The sequence below is a fragment of the Mercenaria mercenaria genome, unplaced genomic scaffold (assembly GCF_021730395.1).
Source record: "Mercenaria mercenaria strain notata unplaced genomic scaffold, MADL_Memer_1 contig_4315, whole genome shotgun sequence".
NCBI classification, from domain to species: domain Eukaryota; kingdom Metazoa; phylum Mollusca; class Bivalvia; order Venerida; family Veneridae; genus Mercenaria; species Mercenaria mercenaria.
This window is the reverse complement of record NW_026462536.1, coordinates 12,789-35,333: the sequence shown is the minus strand read 5'-3', so window position 1 is coordinate 35,333 and position 22,545 is coordinate 12,789. Positions and strand designations below refer to the sequence as shown.

The following is a 22,545-nucleotide window of genomic DNA, read 5'->3' as shown; positions in this document are numbered from 1 at the left end:
GACCTACCAAGGAAGTTTTTAAGAAAAAGTTTACGGGAATTATATAATAATTATATAATGAGAGTTTTTAATGATGCAAAACAAATTAATCAACCTGACAGTATAAGAATGTTAAATTTGATATTGATTTCAGTGATTATGCCACTAGAAAACAATTCAAAAAGCTTAAAAAGGACATGTAGTCATATCTTCATAAAAATAAGGAACTTGATAACACAATGAACTGACAATTAGATATGGGAGGTAATGAAATAATCTATTTAGAAAATCCAGATAAACCCAGTGATGCAGTTTCAAGACGGTTTGTGTTCTAAAAAATTCAAAGTGTATTAGAAGACTATAATCATGAACACCAAAATTATTGAACAGACACTAAAAGAAGAAGTAAAGAATGTTGAAGAATTAGTAAAAGACTTTAAAGACTATTCATTATTAATAGTTGAATTACAAGGTAAAATTGAAAAAGAAATGAAAGTTATGGTTGATTCTATTAAAAAACTTGAAGAGAAATCTGATTTGACACATATTCAGATGAAAGAAGAATTCAGAGCCAATTTTGAAATAATATACAATCAAGTTCAGGAATTAAAATATAGTATGATTAAACATGAAGAACTAAAAGACAAGATTACTGAAGCCGAGAAAAAGTTACAAAATATGTATCAGTTAGAAATCTGAACAGAAATAAATAAACTAAATACTGACATAACAAAAAGCAATCAAGATTTACTTGGCACATTTTCAAATACACTTGCAGAATATAAATCTGAACTTGAAAAGGCGGCTTCACAAAGAGGTGATGATCTTGACACAGCATTAGATAATCTTAAAAAAAAGTTTAATTTTAACTAAGAACAATTTAAGAAACAACTTCGGGACTTGATTAGTGTTGTCGACACACGTCACAATTTAATATACGCGGAATTAATTACACTTACAGAAATATTACAAAAAGATATTAACGAATTTAATGCTAAAATTGAAAAAAAAAAAAAAATGATCTGGACTTTATAGATGAAAAGTCAGAAAAACAAGGAGAATCAATTACCTCTAATGCTGGAGCAATTTCCACTAATGCAGGAGAAATTACAAAAGTAAGAAGTGTTTTTTTAAAACAAGAACCAAAATTAGCTAGAACAAAAAAAAATACTGTTGACGATTTGTCTGCTTCTGATGTAGCTACAACATAACGACTTGATGATTTAGCTGAAGTAATTCTTGAACATGAAAATATGTATAAAGCAATAGAAGAAGAACTAGAAAAAGTAAAACGTGAACTGTTTCTTTTTGAATATTACAATAATAGACAACTAAATGTAACGGTTGTTAATAGTAGTGATAGTAATAATATTGAAGATAAACAATAACAACAAAAAGTGGCAAATACCCTAGATTGTTTTGCATTATTTGGAATACGAGTTAAAAAGGTTATCAATTATAAAAGTTTTATTAGAAAAAAAATATGGGTATGAATTCGAAATCCAAAAAGTTGGGGAATACATAATTGAAATAAATATTATCATTGAATACTCTGGAATGGAATCAGATCGTTTTGTTTTTGGCTGGCGGGATGATCACACAAACGGACAAGAGTATATAACACCTGAGGTTAAAAATACAACAATGTTTTTTAAGAAAAAGATTGAAATTAATTTAAGCAAAGGAGTGGCGTTTAAAATTTATCCATTGTTATTCAAGGTTGATGATGTTTCTAATCCTGATGATTTTGGTGATGTTGAGTTTACTATAGAAACATGAAGTTATGCTAGATTTTATCTAGTCATTTGATTTATTCCCATTTGTTTACATTTTATATAATGGGAATATTCAATAATATAAATGAAAAAGTAAATAAAATAGAAAGACAAATAATAAGAAAAGCTCCTTTGTTTTTAACATCTGCAACGGATAATGTTGCTGGATTATTTCAATGGAAAATTGTAAATGCTAATCCTGGTTTAGTTCAAAATGGATATAGTGTAACACTTAAACAAAATTGCATTTTAATTATTCTTATAGATACGATTAAATTAGATAAAGGGGATGTTAGATTGGAATTAAAAAACAAAGAAATTAAAATTCTTCCAAGTTACAATGCAAAAAAAAAAGTAACAGAAAAAATGAATTTATTTCTATTAATTATGCTGATCAATTTCAAATAAATACAGTTATTTGTATAGATGGTTTAAACCTTAAGAATATTCAATTAACAATTTATGGTTCTACAGTAAGCTAATGTATTAATACCATTAACAAGAATATATTTTTTATCGTCATGGCATTATAAAGATGTTTTATTTATAACATAACTAGAAAGATTGTGCTTATCAGAACGAATAACTTTGAGGTATGGTTAATTTGGGCTGAATTAAACAAAGTATCTTTGTAATTTTCGTGCACTATCGTTTTCTTAACAACATGTTTTTTTTTATTCCTTTACATTTTTTAATGTTCACTTCATTTTCTAATAAATATGAATACATTTTTCTTCTTAATCCAACAAACTCAACAATGGGAATGCCGGCAGCTTCATCTTTGAATTTTCCGATTACTTTTTTATTATTATCGAAATAAAATTTTGAATTTCTATCATAATCACTATTATCAAACAGATCTGAATCTTCATCAAAATCCTCATATGCATTTTTGGTTTTTATTTCATAACATAATGAATCAGTGTCAGTGAATAAAAGCTTGCTGTATCTTTATACTTTTCCTTATTATAATTAAAATGAAAATCATACATTAAATATTTTGATAAATCTAGAATGCACATTCCAATATAACAAGATCTGTTTAATAATAATCTTTCTTTTACTTAATGAATACCAAACAAGTTCTTATTAAACATTGTTGAACTAACAAATGAAGGTTTTGCAATATACTTCAATAAAATATTTTCATCATGTGTTAATTTAATATTGATTCTTTTGCGTACATTCTCAATCGTCTTACCGAATACAGAGTTGTTCACGAGTTTAAAAGTCTTTTTCAAAAGAATTCTTTGCTATAGATCTTTTGAAGTATTCAAATCAATACATCCTTTTAACAAAGGACCTACGTCAAAAGTTAAAATTCTATGTATTTTCGTTAGTTTTAATCCTAAATGTGCATATAGTTCCAGATTTTTTAAAATAGACAATATATATTTTTTCATTAAAGGTGGAACTACTTTTTTACATTAATTTTTTCTATTTTAAATTTTGTTTTAAATTTTTTTACTATAAATATATACGGTGGTATGTTTAGGACATATGTTATTTTTTTGTTTAAGATTAAATTATCTCGTGCGCACGACATCTTATCTTGAGCGATCAACATCTTATATCGTGCGCACGACATCTTATCTCGATCGATCAACATGTTATCTCGTGCGCACAACATCTTATCTCGAGCGATCAACATATTATCTCGATCGATCAACATATTATCTTGAGCGATCAACATCTTATCTCGTGCGCACGACATCTTATCTTGAGCGATCAACATCTTATCTCGAGCGATCAACATATTATCTTGAGCGATCAACATCTTATCTCGAGCGATCAACATATCATATTGAGCGATCAACATATTATCTTGAGCGATCAACATCTTATCTTGAGCGATCAACATATTATCTTGAGCGATCAACATCTTATCTTGAGCGATCAACATATAAAAGCATTGTTATAGAATATGGGGTTCCTTTTTGGTTCATCTGATTTCTTGCTCGATTATACGAAGTATAAGGAGGGCTATCATACTCGACCAGGCGTCGGCGTCTTTCCGCGTCCCAACTTTGGTTAAAGTTTTTGTTTTTTACACTTTCTCTTTTTTTCTATTTCTCTCTGTAATTACTAAATAAATTTGATTCAAACTCAAAATAGTTATTCCTCATCATCACCCACATCATCTGACCTAAGGGTCATAACTCTGGTACCAATATTTCGTGATTTGTCCCCCTTTTCACTTAGATTTTAGGGTTAAAATTTTGATGCATTTTCACTCTACCTGTGTTATTACTGAATGGATTTGATTCAAACTTAAAATAGTTGTTCAACATCATCACCCTCATCATATGAAGCAAGGTGCATAACTCTGGCACAATTTTGTCATGAATTATTCCCCCTTTTTTCTTAGAATTTCAGGTTAAAGTTTTAAAGCACTTTCATTCTATCTCTGTTATTGTGAATAGATCTGATTCAAACTTAAAATAATTGTTCAACATAATCATCCACATCATATGACACAAGGTGCATAACTCTAGTACATTTTTTCATGAAATAAGCCCCTTTTACTTAGAATTTAAGGTTATTTTTGATGCATTTTCACTACATCTCAGTAATTATTATAGTAATGAATTGCATATTTAACTCAAACTTGTAGAAGTTGTTCCACATCATCACCCACATCATATGACACAAGGTGCATAACTTTTGCACCAATCTTTAATGAATTATGCCCCCTTTTTGCTTAGAATATACTAATATAGTGTTTGATACACTTTATCTTTACCTCTCTTATTACTTAATATTTTTGACTCAGGCTATTGTGCAATATCTTCATCCACCATTGGAATCACTCTTGTGACAGCTCCAGTTTCCTCAGATATGTCAAGTTTTACTATCCAGCATCGAAATAGTCGAGCGCGCTGTATTCTGTGACAGCTCTTGTTTGAAAATTATTGTCATCACTTGATCGTCATTGACGTTGGCGTCTGTGTCGGCGTTGCATGGTTAGGTTTTATGTTTAGGTCAGCTTTTCTCCTAAACTATCAAAGCTTTTACTTTAAAACTTGCAACACTTGTTCACCATTAATAGCTGACTCTGCACAGCAAGAAACGTAACTCCATTCTGCCTTTTTGCAAGAATTATGGCCCATTTTTGACCAAAAATATCAAATTTCTTATTTAAGTTTTATGGTCAGGTTAATTATCTCCTAAACTATCAAAGCTATTGCTTTAAAACTTGTAGCACTTGTTAACCATTAAAAGCTGATTCTGTTTAACATGAAACATAACTCCATCCTGCTTTTTGCAAGAATTATTGCCTTTTTTGAACATAGAAAATATCAGATGTCTTGTTCAAGTTTTGTGTTTAGGTCAGCTTTTCTCCTAAACTATCAAAGCTATCGCTGTAAAACTTTCAAGTACAGTAACTCTACATTGTTTTTTGCAAGAATTACGACCCCTTTTGAACTTAAAATATCATGGGTATGACAATATTTCTATTACACAGAGACAAAACAATCAGATGAGCATCTGCACCCGTAAGGCAGTCCTCTTGTTTTACTTCAGCATGCTTTCATGGTAATATATGTACCGATAGTGATATTTACTTTTGAAACAATGTACTGCATAACACATGTATAATTCGATTTTATTTATATTTGTGAGTTCTAATTACAAGTCGCTTTTACATAATTTTAATGAATAAGATGCCTTCTCCAACAATTTACAACACTTTGAGCAATGACTGGGTACCATTCACCAAAATCTACGTTACATTAACACTTAAGATTGACAAACTTTTCAAAGTTACACAATGAGTATTGGGCCATAGTGCTTAGTTAACAAGCATCTTAAAATGACTTTTGAATAATTCTTTATGAAAATTACTTTAAAGTGCATTCTTTCACCAGATGAAGCTTGTTGGTACATACGTTACTTAATTAGAGTATGTCCTTTGTACATTTAAACTCTCGATTGATAGAGAGTGAGTGGCGCAGAAGTTAGCAGACTGGGCTACAGCGGTCCGGGTTCGATTCAAGGTTGCGGCTGAATCCCGACCAGTGTTCAGTACTGGTACTGTTTCCAGCACTATCGGTCTAGAATGTATGCTGGGAAGGTAAACATCACATCTGCCGTGGGCTCCGCTGGAAATAAGTTGTTTCATCCATTACAGGTTGGGACTTTCGTCCACTACCCACTTTAAGTTACAGGACCCGTAATAGAGTACCTCCTTTTTGAAGAGTATTCAATTCCTACCATAAAACTACTTTCACTGCAATTTTCAGGGGGGGGGGGGGGGGGGGGGGCGTAGTTTCAAGCCCCACTGGGACCAAATTTTTTTTTCTCCATATTTTCCTTTTTTTCTAGTAAGTTTTTACTTCTTTCAAGACTTATTATGGTTGTATTGTACACAAGTGGAAAATTTTCATTTTATAAGGGATTTCTTGCTGTTCAAAGTGAATTTACCTCTGAATTAGGAGGGATAGAGTTAGACATCTTTAAAAATACTGAGTTATATACGGTAAAAGGTCTATATTTGGCCTTCGTTCTTTAGATTACTTATTGTGAAAGAAATGCAGGTACATTTTACTTCTGCCCCAATGATATTTTTGAATGAAGTGAGCAAAATTCAAAACAGACCCACAGGATTCGACCTTAATTTTTCAATGTTGGAGTTAGAATTCTGTCTCATTACATCTGTTTACTTGAGGCACCCTAGAAAAAATGATATTTACAGTTTTATTGTGTGTTTTATAATTGTTTTACAATAGTTTGATGTTTCTTTTATCAAAATTAATGCTGTAATGAATTCTCTGCAAACGTTTTAGATAGTGGCCATCACATTTAAATTTGTCTCTACTTGAGCTTGAGGAAATACCATAAATTATACAAAATTTACAAAAAACGGCACGGTAAAAGTTGTTAAAAATTTGCAGCACAGTGCGAAACATGGTCAACTTTAAGAATATACCAAGCAAATGCCATTTTTTTTAAACATTACTATTAGGGGTCCAATACTTTAAACAAGAAAATTTACCTCTTTTAAAAGTTTTATTTCAAACCAAGTAAATGTGTTACATACCGATAACCTAGATGAGTTTTCATATAGGAAAGCAGTTAAATATTTCCGAATGTTTATATGAACTCATTGCTCTATGCTTCTATTCTGCTAATTTCACATAAGCGAATTATTTAACAGTACTGAATATTGTTCTGTAATCATGAGTTTACAAATACCGGTACATGTACATGTTTTAGTGACTCCCACATACAACTGACATCATCCTTACATGATACATATATTGGTTTGCAATTTCTGTTGATGTATTCCAACGACGCCACTTAAATATTCACCATTAAAAACAATATAACATGTGCAAAGGTAAAGGTCACATGCACCCAAATTAAGTTTCCTTTTTGTTTGAAGATGAAATTACTTCCCTTGTTTATCATATAGTATAATAAATATGTTTTTCTTCAGTAAATCAGTTTTAGAAATAATTCAAAAATGAAATTACGACTGGTTCTGATAGATATATAAAAAGTTCACATAAACGAATTATTTAACAATACTGAATATTGTTCTGTAATCATGAGTTTACAAGTACATGTACATGTTTAGTGACTCCCACATACAGCCGACATCATCCTTACATAATACATATATATGCTTGAAATTTTGTTGGTATATTCCAACGAAGCCACTTAAATATTCACCATTATAAATAATATGACATGTGCAAAGGTCAAGGTCACATGCACCCAAATTAAGTTTCCTTTTTGTTTGTAGATGAAATTACATCCCTTTTTATCATATAGTATAAGTAATGTGTTTTTCTTCAGTTTTAGAACTAATTCAAACATGAAATTACGATTGGTTCTGATAGATATATAAAGATGCTATTAACAATATTACATTTCCAGAATATGAACACAGACGCAAGTCACAACTTTATTGAAATAATTTTTTTTTGGCAAAGTTTTTCTGTTTTTTTTTTTTGTTGTTGTTTTTTGTTTTTTGTTTTTTTTATTTCAAATATTAACGTAATTGAATGGTTTATTATTAAAACATCGATGTAGTTGATAAATAATACCTTTTTATATGCAAGGTTTTGCATCTTTCCAGTAGGTAATATGATCATGTTTATTTATACTTCATAGCTCTTACTGCGACCTTTGGATCTTTAACATATATTTGTGATATTTAAACTGAGAAGCATCTGTATGATCAAACTGACTGCATTAGTTAAATAAAAGAAAATTATCTTAATAAGAAATCAGAAATATTTGGTTATGTAGTCTCAACCCGAATTAAAACAAGTCAGAGCTGTCCGTAAGACAGCGCACTCGACATTTTCTCATTGCTTGACTCTAAACTAGAGCTTTGCCAGTAAAAACTTTATAAAACTTGAACCAAAAAATCTAAGTTAACAAGAGGCATAACTCTGTAAAAATTCAAATCAGATTTAGAGAGTTTGTTTCTCCTGGTGTAGACTTTGATAGTAAAAAAAAATATTTAATGTTTCGACTCAATAGCTTTGATAGTAACAGAGATATTTGACTTTATCAGAAACTTTAACCAAAATTCTTAGTCAAATAGGGGCATAATTCTATTAAAATTCAAATCAGAGTTATGGGAATTGTTTCTCCTGGTGTAGACTTTGATAGTAAATAACCATTTTAAGTTTCAAGTCAATAGCTCTGATAGTAACAAATATATTTGACTTAATCAAAACTTTTAACCAACGGCGATGCCGACTACGATTTTGGGGCGAGAGCAATAGCTCTACTTTTTCTTCGAAAAGTCGAGCTAATAAAGCAACGAAATAAAACATTTAAAACTTTACAATATTTCCTGCCGAAGGTGAACTTCAACAGTATTTCATGATAAATGTATGCACATATTACATAAAGATTTATTGGGACGTTTTTAATCTGTAAAATAAAAGCTTTCCTAAAATTGTATATAACTAATATATACTGAACAAAATAGCTAAGTGCCCTTCATATTTATTTGCCAGTATCTTCAAAGAATAACATAAAATACTACTTGAAATGTAATGTACACTCAGAACAATATGTAATTGATAAAAGCCGAACTTACAACAAAACCAAAACACGTCTTCAGAAATAATATTCATTCATTTTACAATTTAAACCATTTTTAAAAGTAAACAAACATGTTAACAATGTGCATGTACGTACTAAAAACGAAAAACGTATTTTTGGAAGATAATGAAATAACTTCGTTAACTTGCTTATTCTAAAAATAGCATTCATCATTTGTGTCATATTTAACCATTCGCTAGAAAAAATGTTAATATGAACAGTTCTTATTCTTACAAATAGTATTCACTTGTTCACTAAAACACAGCTTTTATGTGTTTTTGTGACTTTTTTACAAATGAGGTGAGTTAGTAAATTGAATAGAATTTATATGTTGGCGTCACTTAATATTTTTGAATATTTTATTATTTTATTAACAACAGTTTGTTCTAAAAGTATGCTAAATTTCAAATTTGTATTTACAGAATTTACAAAGATATTGGAAAACTAGCAAATGCGGTTAGCTATTTTTTTCTGTATATATACCCTGTGACCTAGACTAATAAAACATAATAAAGGATTGTTGGATAGCCTGTGAAGTTGTGCAATTTGTGTTCTGGTTGGATTTTACTGAGACAGGTCAGAGTTATGGTCTTGGACTAAGTGAAAAATATTCAGTATGCTTAAAAGTTGTGTTGCATATATCTTTTGTAATCGGAAGAACACACATCTAGTTCTTTCTGCAAAGTCATAAATATCTTGATAACACTGATAACACAGATTCAATTAATATTCTTTGTGCTAAAATGAGATGAATTGTAAGAACTCTGCACTTACTGTTTTTTGATAATCTTCGTATAAAAAAATACAATATGATTTTGAATTCTTAAGTTGTTTTGAAAGTTTTTAAATTTCTCAGCTAAGCTTTTGTAAGCAAACTTTGTTTTTAACTTTCTGCATTTCTTGGTTTCCAGTATACGTCGACTTCTGTCCATTTTTTATTTTCTTCAGGATTAAGTGGTAAATTATTGGAAAACCCGAAAGGCACAAAGTTCTGTTTTGTCAAAAATTCCACCATTTGCTCTATATTTTTCCGTGAACAAGCGGTGTCAATTTCATATTCAAAGTTCTTCATCACGACCCATTCCATAGATATGAATAAAACATTGAATTTATCAAATATTTCATTCGACTTCTCTAGTGCTCTGCATTCATTACCTTCTGAAATGGAAATAAGAAACTGAAATTCTCAAATATCATACGTCATTTCTTCAACAGTTTGCATTCTTTTCAATAACATGGTACTATAAAAAAAGAACATTCCAGTTCACTAATACCACACACTGATTTTTCATACCCTGCATTAGTTTCCTTCTGAAAAAAGTAAGACATCTAAATTAAAAAAGTACCGTGTCCAGTATCTGTTTGCATTCACTACGTGATGAAATGGAAATTACACAGCACCACTGCCTATTTTTCTAACACTTTGCTAAAATTTTATCATTTCTGCTGAAATGGTAACAAGACATATAGCTGATGAGTGCCGCACACTTTTTCTCTCATAGTTTGCTTTCATTTCCCTCCGGAAATGGAAATAAGACATTAAAATTCAAAAATATAAAAGGGGCCTCCGTGGCCGATGGTTAAGGTCGCTGACTTCCAATCATTTGCCCCTTACCGATGTGGTTTCGAGCCTCACGCGAGGCGTTGAATTCTTCAGATGAGAAAGCCATCCATCTGGCTTCCGGAAAGTCGATGGTTCTACCCAGGTGCCCGCTTGTGATGATTTTATGCACAGAGTGGTCTCCCTTCACCGTTAAAATCCGAAAGTCGCCATATTACATAAACTGTGTCGGAACGACGTTAAACACCCCCACCAAAGAAAAAAAAGCTAAACAAAAGAGTAGTTTGCATTCATGTCCAGCTGAAGTGTAAAAGCAGGAATTCACATATACGTCAACCTTTTTCCCTGACAGTTTGCATTCATTGAATTGAAAAATGAAAATAAGACATCAGAATTCAAAAGTAACGGACACTATTTTTAAAAACAGGAGGTTATCATTTCCTGCTGATGCATGTATTGACATATAGCATTGAATTTATCTAATAATATCTTGTATAAACTTCCTGCTGATATATACTACTTTGAATTTATTGAATATGATGCATTATATTATCTAGCTCGTAACACTCTAATCCATCTGAAAAGAAAGAAAAACTTCATGTTATTTTTTTATATTATCCAATATCCTACTCGTTTCCTCTAATATCTGAATATTTGAAACATTTCCTTTGTAACACTGAATACATGATTTATAAGCGTGCAAATTATTTTTTTCTAATGTTTCAAAAACCAGAAAGAATTGTTCCTACCTATGTCTATTTTAATGACGATATCTTTAGTATGGATGTAGTTTACCAGGTCGTTTAAAATAATAGTCGTAGCTGAGAAAACATTGATATCAGTCTTAGTTGGATCAGGCAACAATCTTGTAGCTCCTAGGTTATTCTTGTATGGTGCATGGAAATGTATCACTCGCCGATCATTTGAAACAGCGTTATTCAAAATAGTAATCTTGCCTTCAAATATGTTTTTTCGAATAGAAATTCGTAACTTATCTATATTCTCGTTCCATGGCTCTACTGAAACCACCGTTTGTCCTACTGAAGCAGCGAGTAAACTAAAATATCCAATGTTAGCACCAATATCAATAAATGTTATATTTCTATCTTGCTTTAGAACATTATACAGTTTTCGTGTTATATGCGTCTCCCATTGTCCTGTACTGTGTATTATTCCGGAAACTATATTGTCTATCTTTACATCCCACGTACATATGGTATACACAGCGGGGGGAGTCGTTTTGGTGCAAAACTCCTTTGTTGGCGGTTGCGTAGTTGTTGGCATCTGAGTCGATGGTGGTATTTGCAACGTTTGCTTAAAATGTGTCATCACGAAGGTACCTGAAATTTACTGAAAAAGTTTAAACTGTCCTCCTGAATATTACTTATGATTGGGTATTTTGACTATACTTTGAAGCGTCTATTTGATCGTAAATACTTCAAGGTATATTAGACCACCAAATCATATATTCAAAAATATAAATTATTAGTTCATATAGTTAATGTTAACACAAAATTAAAAAGTTTATGTGTATTAACAGCACTATGCATAATGTTTTATACAGTACACATATATATACATAAACACAATAAAATGTGTTCTTCCACTAGAAATCTGGCTGTGTCCCTTTTACTCAATTGTTAGTAAATGACATTTAAATATAAATGTAGTATTTTATGCAAACTTAATTCAAATACCATTGATGAGGTAAGCATTTATCAAAAAGATCAAATATTTTAATGAAAGTCAGACACTTGATATCTTTAAGCTGGTTTCTACATGACTAAAGCCCTCTACAGACGGTAGGTTTTTTGTTGTACAACACCAATTAAATTCGAGATGTACAGCAAAATATTATAGTTTGTATGTTGCTATTCCTTGATTTCGTAAATCTTAAGTCTTGACTTACAGATTAGGACATGTTCTATTTCGTAAGTTTTGCCTTACGTACCATCCACGTTGACAAGCAACAAATTGGTAAATAATTAGTTGATAAGAGGCAAGTGAATGAAATTCCAGAAACAATTGCCCGAAAATAAACACAAATCTGAATATAAAATGGCTTCTATTGCATAATGGAAAAAATGATGACACTGAAAAGTTAAATAATTTGAGCCGCGCCATGAGAAAAACAACATAGTGCGTTTCCGACCAGCATCCGCGCAGTCTGGTCCATGATGTTCGGTAATGGTTTCTCTAATTGCAATAGACATTGAAAGCAAACATCATTGATCCTGACCAGATTGCGCGGATGCACAGGCTGGTCTGCATCCATGCTGAACGCAAAGCCACTATGTTGGATTTCTCATGGCGTGGCTCATTTGTGTCATGCGTAATCAAATTCATGGGACATAAAAAGGTGAATATTATTTTTTATTATTAATGGTTACATGCTTTTCAGTACAGTCCTGATGCACTATGTTTACTAGATAAATCTCTGTGATTTATATGGGAATGAAATACTGTCTGTATGTGAAAAATGTACAATTTCAAAATTGTACATCTTTGAGATAATTAGTGCTGTACAACAAAAACCTACCGTCTGTAGAGGGCTTAAGATACTTTGAACTTACAAAATGCCAAGACACCATACAGACACAAATCCATGCTATAAATTATATAACTCACCTAAACACAGTAACTTTAGTATTTTTCAATTGTAAACGAACATGAATTCAAACTTGTCAACAGTGTTGTCAATATTAAGTGAGAAAAAAACAGGCAAGGTAACGATAGGAATATCAACCTTCAAGAAAGCGTGTCTCATCTCTATGGTCAATAAATATAATAGTAATAAAAATCTGGAAGCCTAAACGGTTTATCACTCTCTATCTATACGATGTTCCAGAGGTACAGCTTAGTGCAAATACATATTTTTTCTAGTTAAATGAATCCCTTACATACTAAAATCCTGGTTAAAGCTTAACACGCAATCGTAAAACTAATGCAAATATTGACTATAAACGTTACCTGTGTCTTTCGGGTTGTAAAACTAGTTGACACCATCAAGCCCCATAACACTGACCTGCATTTTGGCCACATTATGCTCCCTTTTGGATTTTGGAAAATCCTGGTTAAAGTTGTGCATGCAAATACATAGACCTATTTCTAAATTGCCTATAATTATATATCAGGTTTGTTTTCTTTATCTAGGTCAATGATTTATTACCAGCCTCACTGGGTAAGTCCATTAACTCTAACATGTAGTTTGCGCAAATTATGTCCCAATTTGGACTAAGAAAACTTTGGTTAAACTTTAGCGTGCGCGTTAAAATCTGCAGAACAAATGCAGATATTAAATTGAAAACTTCACATGTGCCTTGGAGATTTAAAACTTGTTGATTGCATCAAGTCCCTTAACTCTGACATGTATTAAGGTCAAATTCCCAACGAATATGAATGATTTCATAGTATTACCTGTAAGAATATTAGCAACTAATTACGATTTCTGATACTACAGTCAATTGGATAATCTGAAGTCGGGAAGGATCGAAGGAGTGTATCAGAGGTATTGTAGTAAAATCTCACTAGAAATAATATTATTTTACTTTGAACACAATCAAAGATATGTACTTTATATTAGGCAAGATGGATATTTGTACGTTTTTACATGAAGGACTAAAATAAATGTCATTCATAAACATCGTCGCTAAAATATTGCTCTATTGTTCATTCAGTAAAGTACATACAACCTTACACTGAAACAAACAAACGCTTGAAATATTATCTTTTAAATTTTAATTTGCTATAATAATGTCAAGTATTAAGCGACATCTTTATCATGTACGCTGAATGCATCATAAAAAGTATTAACGGAAGTAAGACAAAGTAACATGATGTTACTTTCTTATCATATCAATAGATAAGATATCCTTGGTAGAACGAAATGTCTCGCTTAATCAGTTCAAAATGTCATATCTAAGTTAAAATGATACTGAATGAAATTGGAACGTCAATGTAAATTAAATTTGATTTGGTAGACTAAAGCTATTGAAACTTGTTGTATGTGTACCAGTCTTGTTTACACGTCATTTTATATCCGAAAACCCTACGTATACGGTACACATGTGAACATAGTGAATAAGCTGCACAAATGTACCTGAGAAGTAGGGTAAACATAAGTACATACCGAGAAGGGTGAAAACATTGCGAGTAAGATACACATAACATAGATATATAAATTGTGAGTTTGATACACCAGTGTGCATGGTACATTTTATTTAAAATTTGTCTAAACGCACCCTGCGGTTTTAAAACCACAGTATCGTATGATAAATTAGATATGACTTCAAATTTATTCCTCCGTCTTGTGGATATACTTAGCGAAATTTAAAATATATCTTCTCTAAAACTTAAAGGCGTATGCATTAAACATTGTCCATGTATTATAGCACAGTGGTCGCCTGAAAGGTTGTTGAAGCCGTTGAGTCATCACATGTGTCTTAATTTTATATTGGCTTGATAGGTTCAACCACTAATAATACTGCTGGTGGCATGCTAGTAATGGCTTGTTAACATAATTTTATAGTGAACATTATTCCGTCTGAAATAATTGCTTGTGGTTTTGTATTTACTTCTTAGATTCATTATGTGCTTTTTGAGAAATTTGAATTATAAAAGCAAATGTTGTTTATGTTGTGACATTTTATACATGTGCATTTTATCTACTGCAATGATTAGTGAACACGTATCAATACGGATTGAATATGAAAGATCAACTTTATACATTATTGGAAAGTATGTGACTGCCCAGGGTAGACGACTTAATCCTATTATCCTAGAACAAACCTTGAAATTACGTATTCAAAAATACAAAAACAGGAAAAATAGGTGGTCAAAATCGTGTGAGAAGGACACGGGATAATAATCAAGGACTGAATGAAAATAATTTGCAAACTTTACAACAAGAAATCCCGCTGTGATTCAAGCAAGACGTTTCTCAAATAGGACTAACAATAAATATAATATGAATAATATTACAAATGTAAAATGTAAACATAACAGAAGGTCAGAAAGCACTAAAAGTATGTTCTATAAACCAAAGATCTGTTAAAAAACAAAACAATACCTCTTTGTGATCTTATCCTTTCGAACGATTTCGACGTTGTTGCCACCACGGAGATATGGCTTGGCAATAACATGGAAAAAAAACATGCAGTAGTGAGCTTATTCCTGATGGGTATCGCATGAATCAAGTCCCTCGTTCTGGGAAAATACACGGAGGTGGAGTTCGCTATTATTTATAAATCAAATATAGAATTAAAAATGCTGACATATTTCGGTGATGGACAATTTTCATCATTTGAGCACATTTATTGCAATCTTTCTACAAATAGAACTCCTTGCGACTTTCAGTCGTATACAGACCACCACCATCACAAAAGAACGGTTTCATTACTAATGAATTCCTTCAGGACGAATAGCCTCTGTTTCTTTCAAAGTACGTAACCATTGACAAGCCAATAGTTATTGTTGGCGACATAAACTTTCATCTAGACATATCTACGGATCGTGACGCTTCCAAGTTCAACAGCTGTCTAGAAACATTTGGTATGAAACAACATGTTCGAGAACCAACACATGTTGCAGGACATATTTTGGATGTTCTTATCACAAGAGACACTGAAAATATTGTATCAAATATAGAAGTTACTGACCCAGGACTATCTGATTCTGATGGGCAGATATCTCATGACAATTTTGCTGTGATATTTCATATTCAAGCAGAAAAACCTGCTCCAATAAGGAAAACTGTGACCTTCTGAAAGTTGAGATCCATCGACACTGAATCCTTTAAAAACGAAATATTTTTTTTTGGAGATTCTTGACACGAACACGTAAATTTCTGATGTTGACGAGCACGTGGAATCATTAAACAACATTTTGATATCACTCGTTTACCAGCACGCCCCTTGGCTTACTAAAACAATAGTTCTTAGATCGACTTGTCCATGCTTTAATGGAGAACTATACGAAGCCAGATATTAGAAACGAAAACTTGAACGCAAATGGAGAAAAAACAAATATGACAGTAGATCATTGGATGTACAGAAATCACTGTGCTTCAGTGAATAAATTGCTGAAACAAACACGTGTAAACGTCTATTCTTAAAAGATATCGTCCTGCGAACGTGATCAGAAAACTTAATTCAAAGTGACAAAGAATCTTCTTGGTAGATACATGGAGACCGTGCTGCCAACATCTTCCTCTTCTAAAGAACAAGCGCAAAATTTCAGCGGTTTCTTCATCGATAAAATTGATGGAATAAGAGGTAAAATAGGTAAGAAACCCCATTGGAAATAAGTGAATAATTCTACTATGATGGGTCATCCCAGGTATTAAGATCATATCTTTATTCTATTTAATAAATCTTAAAGTATACTTGGCGTAATCTTTCATGTATTACTTAACATATCTATTTTAAGATGTTTATAACATTATAATCAACTCATTTTAATCTATATTAGCTATTGTATACATGTTTTTTTATTGCATTAGTTTTATATAATGTTTTATGATCTTATGCCTGAACAAAATTGAATTGAATTGAATTGAAAAACAGAATTACAAACCAGTGCGATTACCACCAAGGAAATTTTGAACATGCACATAGATAAACTTGTTGAATTTACTCCAGGCTCACAGGATGAAGTAAAAAAAATTACTTCAAAATCTGCAAGTAAATCGTGTGAGCTAGATCGACTTCCGAAATGGCTTTTGAAAGAATGCTACCATCTCTCACTAAAATAAAACATTATTCTTTGGGGAAAGCATATGTACCGAAATCCTTCAAAAGTTCGTTGATCAGACCACTCATCAAAAAGTCAGATATAGATGCAAATTTTCTGAAGAACTATAGACCTGTCTCTAATTTACCGTACGAGTCTAAACTACTTGAGAAGGTAGTCGATGCTCGTTTGGAAAGCCACTTGTCTTTGAACAGTCTCAACGAAGAGCACCAGTCTGCATACAGAAAGTTTCATTCCACAGAGACTGCATTACTGAAGGTTCAAAATGACATTCTCAACTCCCTTGACAAAAATGATGTAACAATGTTAGTGATGCTTGACTAATCAGCTGCTTTCTATACCATCAAGCACAAGACACTACTGCACCGCCTCCGTGACCACTTTGGTATCGCTGGGAAACCACTCGGATGGATAACTTCATAACTGAGCGTCCGCTAGCAAACTGTGACCATAGATAGTGAATTGTCAAAACCAATACAAATGACAAACAGTGTCCCACAGGGATCCGTTTTCGGACCGCAGTTTTTCACAATGTACACTTAACCAGTTGGTACAATATGCAAGAAACATGGACTAAATCACCATTTTTACGCCGACGATGGACAGCTTTATATATCTTTCAAACCAACAAACCCGGTCTCTCAGAAGCATACTTTACGCTGTGTTGAAAATTATCTCGTAGAAATTGTATCTTGGATGAACAGCGACATGTTGAAAATAAATGCCGATAAAACTGAAGTGATTGTATTTACCTCTCAAAGAAACGACAAACATATTGCATCGGTTTCTGTAAAAATCGGAGAAAAGACCATTAAAAGACAAAGACAAATATCAAACAGGGAATGCCACGCACCAAAAACGCAGCCTCCTCAAAACGAAACCCACAACCATCTAAGTGTGTAAGGAATCTTGGTGCTTTTATAGACTCCAAAATGAGCATTGAAAAACAGATTAACTCAGTTTGTAGGTCAGGATACGGACAGCTACGTCAAATATGCCACATCAGGAAATATCTAAATACAGATGCTGCAAAATCGCTAGGAAATTCACTCGTTACTTCACGCCTTGATTATTGCAATGCGCTCTTGTATGGTGTTCCGAAGGCCTTGCTGGATAGACTTCAAAATCTTCAGAACACTGCAGCTCGAATCATAACGAGAATATCGCGTTATGATCACATTACATCGGAATTAAAAGAACTGCATTGATACCAGTTACTCACAGAGTGGACTTTATGATTCTAGTTCACACATACAAAGCATTACATAACCAATCACCGATCTCTGTTAAAGACTTGCTAGAACTCTATCAGCCAGCAAGAAATTTGAGATCCAAGAGCAACTGAAAAAAAAACTAGTTGTTCCAGAAAGCAAACTTTGAGGTACGGTGATCGTAGATTTTCAACAGCTGCACCGAAGTTATGGAATGCTCTTCCGGCTACCATTACAGACGCTAAAAGCTTGGAAGCTTTCAAAGTATCATTAAAAAAGGTATATTGAAACTAACTTTGCACTGGAAAACAAGTTGTATATGACTTTGCAATAGAAACTCTTTACTGTTGTTTATTATTCTTTATGATATCTTGTACAATTTAAATGTAGAGTAAAATCTGATTAAGCTAATTCCTTTTATTGTTGATATATTTTTTTGTGTTGTATTGTATGTCCATATCATTCTGTGATATGTAGTTTGTACAGCGCTTTTGAACGTTTACTTTATGGATGAAAAGAGCGCTATAAAAATCTGGTAAATACTACTACTTCTACTACTACTACTACTACTAATAATAGTAATAAAATGATCAGCTGTTTATTTGTTACTATTTTTGAATGACAAGTTAGCATGCATGACATCGAACCGCATCAGACTGAAAAGATCCCACCTAAAATGAAAAGTTGGCACTTACGAGGAACAATGTACCAATGCCGAATGAAAATAGATTAACAAAGGCGTGTTTGGCATTCCATAGGTATTACACTTGCTTTCTTCCTTTGCTCTAGAGAAACCAATAAGTAAATACCAGTTATTAAAATTTGATAGTGAATAATAGCCGTGCATACTATTATATTTTTTTCTACTATGCATTAACATTAAAACAAGTGCCAAAAATAAATTTTTCACCAGATTTGGATGTTCTCTGGCTGAGAATTATGAATATGAACATGATAAATGAGAAAAAAAAACTTGTTTGAACAAAAAAAAAAAAATATTCATTCAAAGAAACATCTTGCTCATGAATATATTACGGCATTCGCTTGTGTTAACGATTTATCACATGATTTCAGAAAGTCGAGGACCAGAATAAGAACTTTTATAGAATAACGATGCACGTGTCTACAGCAAAAAAAGATATGTATAGTCATAGTTTTTTTAAAATGCGATATGTATAATAAGAAATATTGATATTATGTGTAACTTAACAAAAGTGGTCATTGACAGATTGAAGGGTATATATTTTAGTAGTAGGTAGTATTAAAAAAATGAAATAAAAGAAACAAATAACTAACCTATCACGATTAAAACCATCACAGGAAAGATATTTTTTTTTTTTAAATACAACCTTTGCGAACATTTTACACGTTCGAGTTCAACGACAGGAAGATAACATACTTGAAAAAAGAGTAGGTCATCTCTTGAAATCAGGCACATGCGCAATATAAGTGAAGTAGTTGATAAAGATAGAAAACCAATTTAACATTATTTTTTTATTCATATTAATGTTATAAAATGTTTTTGTCTATTTATTTTTCGTCCATGTGCATGCTTGTCATAGAAATCTAATGTACCATCAAGTAAACTTCGATCAGTTCGATGGTGTCTGCCCATCCGTCTGTCCGTCCTTACACCCGCAACTTAGATATTATCAATTATTTTGTCAGAACATTCTTTCTTAACACAAGCTCTAGGAATATGCGTAGTTGTCACTTCACTTTAGTTCGTGTCATCATAAAGGAGGATATCAAGTATTTGCATTTTTAAACTGTAAGAATTTAAAATAAATCGATACGTTTGCTCAAAAAGTACCGTAACAGACATTTTCAAAATTTTACAGGATATATAAAATCTGAACCTTTCTAATACCATACCATAGTGTGATGTTAGTATTTATAATGCAAATTAAATTTCTTTTAAACACTATAATCATTCATATAACCATAAAAATGAATTAGATATTCTTTTCAAATTACATGACACTTTGCGCTAATTATATTACGTGCAAAATGTCATGTACGTGCAGCTACCAGAGTTTTTGCACTAATTTTTAATGTGAAAAAGCCAAGTTACAGTATCTTATATTCATATTAAAAATGCTGAGAATGTAGTAAATTCATAAATATAGCCAAAAACAATGCGTTCATTGTTAATTTGCAATCACATTTAATACATCCAAAACATATAAGTTGAATAAAAATAATTTAGTTTTATATTTTAAATTTTGTTTTTGAATAGTGAACCTTTATATTAGACTAGAGTAACAGTTGTCTTTCAATCTATGAATAAGATACTGTTAAATGACTTTATTTTGAGACATCAACACTGTTTGCAAAATGTATTCATATAGTCAACTTACTGCATCATTCAACTGCATACTATAATTCTTAACCATGTCAATACTTACCTAAATCAGAACGAAAGTAACAACAACAGTGAAAGGTATTTTGCATGAGTGAAAAGTTCCCCTGAAAGTTATGGTAGGCAGATGGAAGCATATTCTGTCTGTAAAGACGTTTACCCTAATAATTACATTAAAATTTTGTCACTTGACAATTTTGGTGGATTTGCATCTCCCAAAAGAGGGTAAAGTTTGGGCAGATGTGATATTTTTTACCGAACGAGATGTACTGCTCCATCAAAGCCATACGTAGTCATCATTCACAGGGTCTAAATAATGAATTAATTTGTTTCATTACCCGGGCCCCGTTATCATCAAGCACATTGAACAACCCCATTTTTATGTTTGATTCCGATAGCGAAAGAAAACCCAAACTGACAATTTTTTTTACTTACTAAAATTGGGATTAAAGACACCCTTTTCCCAAAACCCCTTTCTGTAAATCGGATTAAAATTTTGCTATTTCTATTTATTCGAATTTTTTTAAATTTTAACACTCAACGACTCTCTTCAACAAGTGCTTAAATAAAAGGGACGGGAACAAAAATTTGGGCAAAAAAAAATTTTTTTAAAATAAATTTCGTCATGAAATAAAAAAAAATAAAAAAACTGAGATTTTTTTTTTCTAACTTCTTTCAAAAAATAAAAAAAATCGAGTCGGAACAAACCCCTGGCCGCTGTTGCGTTAAGCGCATTGGCGACTTCCTTACTTCCCCTTTTTTCTTTTATTGTTTACCGATGAAGCTTTGTCTAAAAACAAAATAAATTTTTTTTTTCTTTTTATGCCATATCGTTTCGTTCAAACAAAGTTAAAATACTTTTTTTGATTCCATTCCAGTAAATTTCTCTATTATTTTAAACCCCTGTTTTACATACTTAAGTCTTAAAATAAAAAGGTGAAATTATTTTTAAAACCCATTTTTTTTATACAAGTATGCATAACACGATACAACGTTCTAAAGAAAATTTGGGATTGGGAAAACAAATTATGAAATTTAAGGCCTTCTGCTATATTTTCTATACAATTTAAACTATTTGTTAGACAGTTTAAACATACAAGCGCACAACAAAAATGAAATCAAAAGAAACATACTGTTGAACGATAATAAAAAAAAGTAAAAGGGTAAAAAAATCCATATATTAAAAAACCTCGGGATGATCTTATACATTTTAAATGATTTTTGCGCGTTTTTTAACCCACTTTTTTATAAGGTTGATTTTTTCTCCCAAGTTATCAAAATTTATTCTTGTATGAAATATTTAAAAAACTTTGAGGATAAATAATTTAAATATAAATTTACGCTTAGAGTAAACCGTCACAAATAAGGCTACTTTCAGTGTGATGATTTGTAGATTAACATTAGGGCAAAAAAAACAGCTTTTATACGGGAGCTAGCATATATTGAAAAAATTTTTTTTTTTCCTTTTTAGTATTAATAATCTCTCATCTGTCTAAAACCAATCAAAAAAGAAAGAGAGAAATGCGTAACTTTTATTATATGTTTTTTTATCTTTCAACTATAATATTCAACAAAAATCAAAAAATGTTCACAAGGAATGTCTCAAAAAATATCGTAAAAAAAAAGAAGAAACAAAGTTCTTTCCAAAAAATTGTACATACACTACTAGTTACAAAAGATTATGCATATTTAAACATGCGCAAAATGCTACTCCCCCAAACATTAAGGAAACCCGGGATGACACAATACCCATCCTGTCAGTCAGAGAATCAAAATCATACCACCTAGGCGAAACTTTACGTGTTTTTTTTTGATCCCCTAATCAAATGAAGTCTCACA

At 31.7% G+C, this 22,545-nt stretch overlaps 1 protein-coding gene across 1 annotated transcript; it reads right to left on the bottom strand.

Moving 5' to 3' along the window:
- Positions 1-8,729: 8,729 nt before the first annotated feature.
- Positions 8,730-11,802, bottom strand: LOC128553781 (uncharacterized). The gene is made up of 2 exons (XM_053534959.1): positions 11,133-11,802; positions 8,730-9,980 (listed from the first exon to the last, which is right to left on the bottom strand). The coding sequence occupies exons 1-2, from the start codon at positions 11,710-11,712 to the stop codon at positions 9,706-9,708; spliced, it is 855 nt and encodes a 284-aa protein (XP_053390934.1). The 5' UTR covers positions 11,713-11,802; the 3' UTR covers positions 8,730-9,705.
- Positions 11,803-22,545: the final 10,743 nt, after the last annotated feature.